Raw genomic sequence first — 12,463 nt, forward strand, 5'->3', positions numbered from 1 at the left:
AATGTTATCTCATAGGTTGAAACTTTGTTTATTTTTGAACACAAATCTCCGCTATAAATTCCGAAATTAAATAATGTCATGATTAAACTATTGGCAATTCACAAATTATTAAAATTAATTCCAGTTTATCGAGTTCCCTCAGTATTATTAAACAACTTCCTTAAACTCAAATAACATTCTTCCACAGTTGTATCCAAATCTGGAATTTCTTAGGATGGACAATGGAATGACGGCATCAATCTCAACTCAGTTCTCTTTTTCCAGCCTTTTTTCCCGCAAACCCAGTATTTCTATAGACGTTTGGTGGTATGGCTGCATCAAATTCAACTTCTCTTTTTCCAGCCTTATTTCCAGCATACCCAGTATTTCTAAAGACGTTTGGTGGTATGGCTGCATCAAATTCAACTTCTCTTTTTCCGGCTTTATTTCCAGCAAACCCAGTATTTCTAAAGACGTTTGGTGGTACGGCTGCATCAAATTCAACTTCTCTTTTTCCAGCCTTATTTCCAGCATACCCAGTATTTCTAAAGACGTTTGGTGGTATGGCTGCATCAAATTCAACTTCTCTTTTTCCGGCTTTATTTCCAGCAAACCCAGTATTTCTAAAGACGTTTGGTGGTATGGCTGCATCAAATTCAACTTCTCTTTTTCCGGCTTTATTTCCAGCAAACCCAGTATTTCTAAAGACGTTTGGTGGTATGGCTGCATCAAATTCAACTTCTCTTTTTCCAGCCTTATTTCCAGCAAACCCAGTATTTCTAAAGACGTTTGGTGGTATGGCTGCATCAAATTCAACTTCTCTTTTTCCAGCCTTATTTCCAGCAAACCCAGTATTTCTAAAGACGTTTGGTGGTACGGCTGCATCAAATTCAACTTCTCTTTTTCCGGCCTTATTTCCAGCAAACCCAGTATTTCTAAAGACGTTTGGTGGTATGGCTGCATCAAATTCAACTTCTCTTTTTCCGGCTTTATTTCCAGCAAACCCAGTATTTCTAAAGACGTTTGGTGGTACGGCTGCATCAAATTCAACTTCTCTTTTTCCGGCTTTATTTCCAGCAAACCCAGTATTTCTAAAGACGTTTGGTGGTACGGCTGCATCAAACAAAGCTGCGTCATCACCTCTTTTCTCCTCCTCAGAGTACGCACTCAGCCATAACAGAGATATTTGCAACAGAATAATTAGGAGATACATGCTAGGAAACCAAAAAGAAAATCGCGGCTATTAATTAATGAAAGTTTTTTTACACACAATTTTCGCTTAGAGTATTTAGATCTTCAAATAAATAAAATCACGTTGTAAACCCTTCAACAGAGAATTTAGGATTTTCAAAACAACAATTTTGACTCATCCTTGAGGCTTTAAGAAAAATAAGTTTTGTTTTTCTACTTTAGGGGTAGCTCATCTGTCAACTGACTTGAATGCTCTAAAAAAATTATAAATGGCAAATTTTAGTCACCAACAAAATAATTTTTCTAGCAACATTTGAAAATCATACCTTTGCCACAATTTTCTGAGTTAAATTTTGCAATTTCCCTGTCATCCACAGGGTACTTTTTAAGGAAAACGTTTTGCATCTGAAAATTTCTTCACAAGATGGCTTCCAAAATCCCATAGGAAGTCGATTACATATATTTTTTTATATTCAAGAAGCTATTACCTGTCTTGAATTCAGGTGTAGTGTTTCTTTCTTGCTCCAGTTGCCGGAACTGTAATTTCAGCGTTTGAGGCGGCTCAGAGTTAAAAGACAGACTTCTTCCTTTTGCTGTTACTGCCCAACTCCTATTATATGATTCTTTGTCTTGATAAGATCAGACCGCTCTTTTCATTTGATCATTAATCTCAAAGCTAACAACAGTTTGAATGACCTGAATGAAGCACGTTGACTGATATAATTTTTTCGGCTTTTATCAGAGAGACGATATCAGCATCCGCATAAATTATGTTTAGAAAGTCGAAAGAAAAATATTTGAAACCGCCGTTTTCAATAAAGTTGTTACGTTATTTAGGGCAATTCAACTAACACATTTTTACGCCTTAAGTTAACAAAGAAACTAAAATACTTTTAGCAAACTGAAATAAAACTGAAACAAGCTTGTACAGAAGACACCACCGATGATCCTGATTTCCTTTCTGCAAAAAAAAAAACCCAAAAAAGCTGAACAAAGACAATCAAAAACTTGAGAGAACTTCTTTCATTACAAACGAAGAGCTTTGCCTTGATATAGTGTGTTTAGTATTGTCTTGACCTCTTTGTTTTACCTTTTTTTCACTGTAATTTTTCCTTTTTCTCTGTCTAGTAACGGAGATGCCCTAAACTTTTGATTGGATGATTAATTTTTAGACAAAAATCAGAGATAAAACGAAGTAGAGGATCTAATGATGAAATATGAGATTGCCATTGTTTTCGCTTCCATCAAGCTCGTTATTAGTTAATTAATGTTATCAGGCCGCTGCAACATAGATATCTACTGGTCAATTAAGTTTCCAAACTGCACGAAAATTGTTTATTTCATTGTCAGAAAATGCAACATAGAATACGTGTAGCTTCTGACGATCAGGTATCATAAGTGGGAAAATTATCGGTAGAATAAAATACATCATTTAAAATCTACATATCCAGAGCTTATTCTTCGAATCTCTGATATATCAACAACCAGGATAAAAAATTTAAACTGGCAAGAATTTGAGTAATTCCGCGTAAAGGCACATCCAAAAAAAGTTTAATTACTGGCTTGATATGAAATCAAGATAACGTTTCAATGTTTCCGATTGATAAAATTTCATTTTTCCTTGTTTGATAAACGTGTACGAAAGGACCGAAAAATATAACAGCTTTTAATTTGTGAAGCAGCTAATGAAACTTTTGACGCCCTTGAGAGTTGATGAAAGATTCTTTATTTTCCTATTCCAAGGCCATCCTTTCGTTATCCTTATATTTCAGAAACTAAATCACAAGTATCATTCGAGGGTAGATCTTATTTTACTATCGGTGCAAATGAAACGTACAGGACTTCATAAGCATTCGTTGAGTTCTTAGCAATGGATTATGTATGAAACACAGTATTAAATTGGAAAACGCGACTCAGTACTAAAATGGAAGCGACGTCACGTCCCAAAAGAACCTCTCATTTACTTTTTTATTACGGGCAAGAATATTCATGATAACTCAATACTTTGAACCTCGTTGGCCCCCGATAACCAAACAACTTTAGCTTGTAACTTTTAGCTTGGGTTTCAACTCCATACAACTGCTTATCAGCACAAAGCAAGAATCATTTTTATATTGGTTTCAAAACCTAATTCATTAATGACAGTTGAGTGACAAAGACTCAAACCATACTGGAGAAATATATGTTGGTTAGAGTCAGTCGTATGTTTGGAACTGGAGATTTGATCGGTCCAGCAGTTTATGTTTATGCTTCTAACTTCATTATGTACTAGAGAATCTTGCGCAAACAAATCAAAATTCGGCAATCGACAACCTTCAGTAATTTCCAGCAGTTCCTCGTCTTCACTCTGTGTTATTTCTAACTAAATGCTTCTATTGCGCTAGCCTATACATCTTGGCGCTTTCTTCGTTAGTACCACATCCGTTCTGGTAATAGTATTCGCGATCTATAATATTTCATCTGCTATCAAAAACCTTTTGAATGTGACAAAACATCCGACCCGTGCCAAACTTACTGTCGGATCTTCCGTTTTCGGAAAGAATCCTTACAACGCCACCGCTCTGTGTGCAACGCAAGACACTTTATATGTCATTCCACAGCTGCTAAATTCACAAGCGTTGATGGAAAATTTGGTTTGAGGTTAAAGTTGAATCTCAAAATATTTTCAAATTCGCCAGCCTGCATGGCTTCTTCGGCAAGTCTATCTCTTTTAGTTAAACATGCTCAACCATCTAGGAATGGATAAGACTAAGCGATGATCACCTGCCTAAAACGCGAAACAAAAATAAGTTTTGAGCCGAGAAAAGATTTACCACTAGTGCAAGATTCTAAATATAGAACTAACCCCGCGCTCAATCTGAAATATATACATAATGTGCCTTGTATGTTAAATATCAATATTACCTTTCACTAAAGCTAAGTGAAGTTCTTGTGTGCTTATTCGTCATGATATAAAATTTAAGTTTGTTTTAAATCGTACTACAACAAAGAAACAAGTTTACAATTATATATAACGTGTACATAAATACATTTAATGCAGGAATAACGCCTTTGACGACATTCTCCGAATGGCATTTGGAAGTTCAGATAGAAATCATGTGTGAGTACTAAATACAGTCAATGAGAATTTTTTCGAGTTGAGTTTTCCAACCTCTCGGGAAAATTAAAAAAATCGTTGGCTTTGCAATTAACGATGTATTAGTTGCGGAAAATAGGTCAAAATGCAATTGGGCGTTAATTAAGCGCCATTTGACGAGGAAGTAATATTGAACAAGTCAAGGAAACGAAATCTTATCTACAACGCCTTTGTGGATTTCGTTATCGACTAATTTTGCCAATGTTTCCATTTCCTTAGCACAGACCACAGATGTCTTTCTTGTCATGACTGGAGACAGCTATACGAAATTCAGTGCGTGATCAAAAAAGAAATTCAAAATTTTCAACTAGTAGTCGTTATCATTTCCGTTCATTAAACCTGAAAAATTTTCCAAATCCATTTTACCTCATCTTCTCGATCGAAATTATGGATGAATCTTAAATGTAAACTGAGATGCTGACACGACTCGGAGGCGACTTGAAACACCAGTAAAGAGTCTAAAGCCTTGAAGTGAAAGTAAATAAATACTGGAAATAAATACAATGTCATATTAATATTATTAACTTAGTTTTAAAGCTAGTATTTCAATTAAAAGCAATTTTCCGCTGTAACGCTGAAACCGTCAAAGACGCAAAAAATCGTTACTTAGATCCTATCACCAACGTTCACAGAAATTTGTTTCTGCCCTTTACTTCGAATTCAATATTTTGTCTGTCTGGCTGTTTCTTGTCTGTCTTTCCGTCCATCTATTAGACTACATGTCCGACCTAACCGTCCGTCCTTCTGTACATCCGTTTGTCCTCTAAATCAATGCAAATAATAGAACGTTAGTTCAGTAATTCGGTCGTTGAAAGTCTGAAAACAGACTCTTTTGTTTACTAGATGATGTGTTTTAAGTTATGTTGCTGGTAGCGGAACTTCAGGATGGTAAGTATGGCGTTGGATCTGAGCGCTCCCAAGATTTTCATTTTCACCTTTGTTTCCTTTTTCTGTCAATACCTTTTTTTTCTTCTTTTTTTTCTCCACCTGTTTTTAGTTTCTTCAAGAAATTCAAATCTATTGTTAGCTCTGAGGACGTTACTTACAGCCTTTTAATCCAAGTTTTGACAACATAAGTCAAACTTTCTCTCTTCACAGTGACAACAATGAAAAACAATTAGAGAACATTCTTATAAAAATGCGCTACAATGCTCATCAAACGACGTGGCATGAAAAGGGAGGATCAATTTTTCCTCTTGCTTAGAACAATTTCCACTACCAAGCCAAGATGAACACAATAATTCTGGCCCTGGAAGGTTTGATTCTGGTAACTTGCTTTTTCCGAGCAGTAGATGGTTTTTCACCCTACATGACAAAGCCCAAGGGCGATGTAAGTGGCCCTGATGATCGTCAGATAAAGGTAAAAAATGAATTATGAACAATTGTAGTTCAAACATTAACTTGACATAACTAAATGCAATCAACGATCGGCCTTAAAATTTGCTTAAGCTAAAGTATTGGTTAACCAATGTGTTGAACATTCTAAACGATAACGGCGAAGTGGTGAAGTGGTCAAGGCCATCGTAAGCTGTAACGTACTCATTAAAGCATAAGTATCCCCTCAAATTTTTTTTATTTTTGCTAAAATAGTTTGTGGTGCCTGATTGTTATAATCCATTTGTTCTTATTTTAAAGCGAGTTTCTGGCCGCCGACTCAGCCTTGTTTTCTTGATTATTTACAGTATGTAAATATCTCGTGTACTTTTGAGTGTACTTTTTTGAAAGACATCCCCATTTCAGTTTGAAGTCCCGCAAAGAATTATAAGAGTGTGCTGTGACAGATCATTGTCTTCGACCAATCATGGAGCACGGAGTATTTATCTGTTTGAGTCACTGCATCGCCATTAAACCTGCATTAGCCATTTTTTGTCAGTCAAATATTAAGAGCTATTCTGTTTTGTTTCAGCTAGAAAACTGGTGCCATCTTCCATTTATCTAAAACCTCACGCTTTCTAGATAACACCAAAGTTTTACCTTTCGTTATGGAATTTACCTTTTTCCTGACTCACGTGACTCACCCTGAAACTGTTTTATCGTCATGTTCGAATGCCGGACATTTCTCGTTAATTTTCAATTATCTGTATTATTTTCACTCTCAGCGCCATCCCAGCAGATATTACCAGATTGAAAAAGAGGGTCGTAAGAGAGAGACTGATGCTGAAACTATCCTGCAGAATGGAGGCGACAGCCAAGTGCGCACGCGCAAGAAGCGACGTTCTTTCTCCTATTTGACGCTCTGATGCAAGTTGATATAAACCATAATGATCTAATAACAAAGGCTTTGAAACATTAGTTATGAAGAGAAGTGAATTAATTCAAGCTCAAACTAGCTTAAGCAATATGAATAGCCTCCGAAAAGAAAGGCAAGAGTTTTATTTGCAGAATTATTAAAAATATTTGCAATATTATAAAGAAATAAAGTGGGACCTAATAAACTCACCAGTGTTGGCAATTTTTTTAAACCACGCAAATTCGCTGTACGAAAACGTATTAAGCTGCACGCAATGCATTCTGTCGAAAATTTCGTCTACATATCTTTTGTCTAAGCTGAGAAATGTGGAAAATCTTGAAACCCTACCTCAACTTCACCTGAAAGGTGGGCATTTGCGCATTCAGTTGAGCCCGCGTTAGACTAGAGATCGCATGTCGCGACAATATTTCAGTGGCGTTCGCAAACTTCTTCCCAGTGGGAACATGGGAAAAGACTCTTGATGGATAATTTTCACTTCAGCGTGGCTGTGAGCTACTCTCGTTGAAATCTGAACAGAGTGCGTGGAATTCCGAGTTGAGCTGTTATAAGCGAACAGACAATCAGGGGCAAAGCTGTTGTGTATTTTACCTGGAAATTTCAAGAACAAAATGAGAACATTTGTCTTGCCTCTGAACTGATTTGAATGAAATAATCACCATAAACACATGTATGATTACTGACTGAATTGGACTCCACTCGTTCCTAATACCATTATTAATAACGATAACTTATTCATATGGTACCATTCCTAATCTTACGGTGCGTGAAAATTTTATCCCAACAAGCTGTTATGACCCAAAGAAAATTTAAACTTGCGTAGAGCCACCTTAGACCGAGGAAGAAGTACAGAATGGGACTGAACTAAACAGAACAGTTGAATGAAGCAAGCACCCATGACGGCGCATAAAATAAAGACAGACTGAGAACGTAGATTATTAACCATATACGTTAAAGTACAATTCCGCAGACGCAAATCTCTGATTATAAAATTACACTTCGAGCAAAGTTTAATCGAAAAAAACTCCTCATTTAGCATTTTAGGTCCGAGGCTGGTTTTGTTTTAAGTCCGGCATATTTTGGTTGATTTGCCTTCTTCGTGAATGCAAAACTTTTCCGGAGAACAACATTCAAAGCCGAGACATATCAGAACTACTTACATTTTTCTCTGTTCCACTTGCTACATACCGCTACTGATGACAATGGACACCCTAAATGACAATAAAAAGAGAACATAACCTAGTTCATAACAACGTATGATTTTAATATGTTTTCCCACAGTAGAAATTTCAAAGTTCATAGAAGCCGGAATAGGTCTGATATGAAATGCGTGCACGTGATTATTCATGTAGCAGTCATTTTGGAGGCGTACGATGAATTAATTTGCTGGTCTGCGGCTGAAAAAGGAATTTTAGGGTAGATTTCAACTTTTCATAGCGTGGGTGCATGAGATCGTACAAGAAAATCGATTCAACATTGATTCTCAGAAAATCACTTTTTTTTCATTATTTAAAAGAGCAGTTGTATTGTTTCAATTTTTACCGACTTTAACGTTCATTCGATAGTTCTCACTCTAGATGCTTCAGATTGCACTTGCAGTTGTCTCATAATCACGAATGAAACATGCCTGTTTTGTTAAAAAATTTAAGGAAATCACCAATTAGTCTACACCCTTTCTTTATTTGTAATCATTTCCTGATTGTTTAAAGTCGAAACGAAATTATATATTTTCACTGAAAGCCGGTAGCTGACAGTTTCCTCGGCACAACTATCATCCACAAATAATAAGTATTGCAGTAAACCGCGAAGATTTTCCAAATATGATTACATAGTAATTGATGTCAGGGACAAAATTTCGATCGTTGGACAAAGAAAACTGTAAAATGTCGATGGTACTGCTAAAAAACTCGGAGATAGATACGTATGTATCAGTGCATGTTATTAGCTGACTAAAAATTTCAGCAGCTATTCCACTCAACTATGCTTAAGGACCCTCTTAGTACAGGGATAACGCTCATGCAGGAATCAATATTTTGTTCAATTTCATAGAATAATTGATACGTGACGGTAATGATATTCACGCAATTTATTGTGTACATTGTAAGTGTTACGATGAATTTTTTTAACCCCAGAAAACATTTTGCTGTAAGATTTACGCGAAAGACATAGCATCAGACAACATATTGAAATAGTTTTTTTGAGAAGTATGATACATCCAGCTTGCAAGTCATTCTTTAGGTAAGGGAACAAAAACAGGAAGAGCAAAGTTAAGCTCAGAAAAAATGAGTCCAATTAATTACCGAACAGAAATATGAAACTTTGAAATTGGGTTTTTGACAAACCGGCTCCACAAATGTAGAAAACTTCCTCGCTCCCATGTAGGGGAACAAAGAAGACCTAAGGTCTTGTCGGCACCATTCCGCTTGCGCTCTTAATGGTAAGCCGATTTTTATGTTGCCTGATCACGACTTTTCATCCACAGTGTAATATGATTCATCATGACAAAAGTTTAATAAAAATGATAATAAGGAATAGATGAGTCCACGCGGAGTGGGGCAAATAATCTAGGAAGGAAGGAATAATGATATGTTCCCGGTAATTATTTCCTTTACTTGGAGTGAAGAAATCAGGGCATAGGAAACACAAAATTATGAAGCTATATAATTCCATTTAATTCTAAACTTCCTCGGTTTGCTGTGAGAATATGGTCGCAGACAGACCTCTTTGCCAAGTTTGTACTTTATGCCAAATTAGCTTTTTACATGAGATACTAAGAAATGAAATGCACTTCCTTTGCTTTGTTAAGTTTGACATGAGCTTTCTATAACGCAAGAAATTCTTTCTGTTTATCGTATCAATTTCCCTTTCGGCATCTTCAAGTCTGTACAGCCCATAATTAAAACATGAATTTAAAACTCAAGAGATTTCCTGTACAAAAGCAACTACGTAATAATCTTATCTCATTTAACTTTCGCTAAGACGACGAAATACGATCTAGACCATATATAAATTTGATCAGGACAAGGATTCTTATAAAGGGAATTCTCTGAAGTTAGGCTTTTAAGACAGTAGTAACCGTGGCTCGGAGCAGATCTTTCTTATCTAAAAGGCAACATTGCGGCTTGATTGATAAGGTAGGTCATTTGTCATACGTCAGTGACACTTCTTTTCGATGTACGAGGTAACACTCCAGTATAGACGCTTCCACTTAAAACAGACAAAAGTATTTCCTTACACCTTTAAGATTCGGGACCTGAAATATAAGATCCAGTCAGTCTAAATTTGCTTTCCTTTTTGGTTTCATCCATATTCGGCCTATTTACGACGCCTTGGTCGTAAAAATTTCATAACTTTAAACCTTCAACATATCCATTTTTGCACAGAATTAAGTAAAACGAATCATACATGTCGGTAAAATATAGCATTCATACATGGGTCATGTTCGTTAAACGCAGTAAAGCATACACTTCTAGAAATTTATATATACATATACATATAATATATATATATATATATATTGTCTCCTTATGAAAGCAAATCAAACCAGAGGTTTTTTCCTTGATCTTTTAGCATGGCTCTGCTGCTTATTCTGTTACAAATATCACTGGTGTGGCAACAAATTGTGTATTCGGGAGAACAGAAAAAAGGAAATGATGCAGTAAATCCGCAGTCTGGCGTTCAAATCTCGGAATTTGGAAAAAGAAAAACTTTTTCCGATGCAGAAATTCCACAGTCCATCTCTAGGATGAATTCCTGGAAAGGAAAACGAGGAAAAATGTCTGGTGCAGACATTCCACCGTCCATCTTTAGGACGAATTCCTGGGAAGGAAAACGAGAAACAATGTCTGGTGCAGACATTCCACCGTCCATATTCAAAAAACCAGGGCTTGGGAAAAGAGACCCAGCTGTGTCTGATTAAGCTGCTCTGTCTCTAGTTTAAGAGCGTTTGGAGGTTATAATTTCCCTTTCAGCATACCAGAAGATTATTTAGACTAAGATGGACCCTAACAGTCACCAGACACAGATAGAAACTTTAGAACGCTTCGGTTAGACTTAAAACTCCCTTAACAAACTAATGTGTTATGTCTTCGTAGAGATGGGAGATAAAAAGTTTGAAATGCGACGGTCTTTGTTTTGTCTTCTTTCTCAGAAATATTTACTTTTTTTACGTTTGTTTAACAAGATTTCCATAATTCCAATGTGAAGGAAGAAGATCGCTGAAATCGTTAATAGGAAAGTTTTTATTGTGATTTTAGTCATTTGACCTAATGATTGAGTATGGTGCGTGACGTCATTATTAGGTTCCACGATGAAATTTGTCCAGCATGTCACTTGGATCAGCAAAATCTTCTGTTTTTAAGTATGCAAGATCTAGCTGAAAGGCTTCCTTCTCAGTTTCTTAATGCAGCCAGAAAGAATTAAACTGAGGTCCGTAACAAACAGCGAGATCAACTCGTGAAGAGGGGGGGCACTGGGGTCCTCTTAGAAACCGCAAAACCGTAGCCGGAAAAATCATCTAAAACCGCAAAACCGCAAAAGAGAAAAAAAAACTGATCAAAACCAAAAACCGCATGAAGTTCTCGCCGCCTTTCCCCTCCTCGTAAAGAAACGCTACACAATCCATGATTGCCTCTTGAGGTCCTTGAGCTTCTTCCGTCGCCAGCGCTTGAGGCACATTGGAAGCCATAGTTTGCTAACCGATCAACGTTAGTGCTACACATTGTAAGGTTAAAAAGTCTTAGGCGCTATTCGAGACGCGTAACCACCGACGGATCCCTAAGATATTTCATTTATTCGAAGTTATTTTGGTGACATTTGGTTTGTCACACCTTCCTCTCAATAACATTTGCGTTTACGCTGCTAATCGAGATAACTGAGGGTGCATAAGTGCCACTTAGATCGATCGAAGAGAAGCTGGAACCCGAATAGTAAAAACCAAAAACCACATTGGATAACAAATCCAAAAACCCGTTAGTATTTTTGACAATAACTCAAAACCAAATGCCAAAAAAACTGAAAAACCGGAAACCGCGGTTTTATGGCGCTAAAACGAAAAACCGATTTAAACAAAAGCTGAAACCGCAAAACTGAAAATCCAATGCCCCCCTCCGTGAATTTTGGATTTTCCGTCTGAGCTTGATGGTTTGAAGAAATGTCACAAGGAAACTATATTTACAAGCCTGAGATTTTCAGGAACAAAACAATATCATTTTCTTTATAAGTTGCGTCTCTTTAGGAGGCTCTGGTTCTTACATACAGGGTTTCACAATTACAGGGAAAAACAGCTATTGCGACATGCTTCCCTGAGGTGTCTCTCCTCAGCACTGGACAATCAAGCTTGCGTAAAAAAGCGCTTGGCGCTATATTTTTTTCCACCAAGCAATCCGCCACCCGCCTTTTCCGCACCCCGCATCGAGAGCAGATGCGCACTATTTCATTAAAATGTTGAAAAAATCGTAGATTTATCAATTTTGACGACCGGTAACTGATTGTTTGTCATTGTACACATACATAAGGATCCCATTTTTCTAAAACTCAAGAGGCCCCGATTCTTTTGCATATGAGGTCAGTGCTTGATTTGCCAAACTCAAGCCAGGAGTCCATTAATCTGCAATGTTTTATTTGCAGGTTTTTACTCAAAGGCGATCATTCGGATGTTAATTATAACCATATCTGCTGGAATCCATAAATGAGATAATTTGGTTTAGTCAATTGGGTTGATAATGCAAATTGGCCGACGTATGGCAAGTTTTAAAGCTGACGTTTCGAGCGTTGGCCCTTCGTCAAAGCGAAGGTTTGATTCCCCATCGACGTAGCAACACAGTTTTTTTAGAAACTTACCCCCTTTATTCATTTATCCATAAAACGAAGCCACAAACTCGTAAACGCGGGGTTTTTTCTTTGTAGCA

General features: G+C 36.9%; 1 protein-coding gene across 1 annotated transcript; it reads right to left on the minus strand.

Moving 5' to 3' along the window:
- On the minus strand, nt 1–1,774 carry LOC131774644 (uncharacterized). The gene is made up of 2 exons (XM_059090701.2): nt 1,659–1,774; nt 1–1,193 (listed from the first exon to the last, which is right to left on the minus strand). Exon 2 carries the CDS (start codon nt 1,190–1,192, stop codon nt 242–244), a length of 951 nt encoding a protein of 316 aa, XP_058946684.2. The 5' UTR covers nt 1,193; nt 1,659–1,774; the 3' UTR covers nt 1–241.
- Between the last annotated feature and the right edge of the window lie 10,689 nt (nt 1,775–12,463).

The sequence above is a fragment of the Pocillopora verrucosa genome, chromosome 3 (genome assembly GCF_036669915.1).
Source record: "Pocillopora verrucosa isolate sample1 chromosome 3, ASM3666991v2, whole genome shotgun sequence".
Lineage (NCBI taxonomy): Eukaryota > Metazoa > Cnidaria > Anthozoa > Scleractinia > Pocilloporidae > Pocillopora > Pocillopora verrucosa.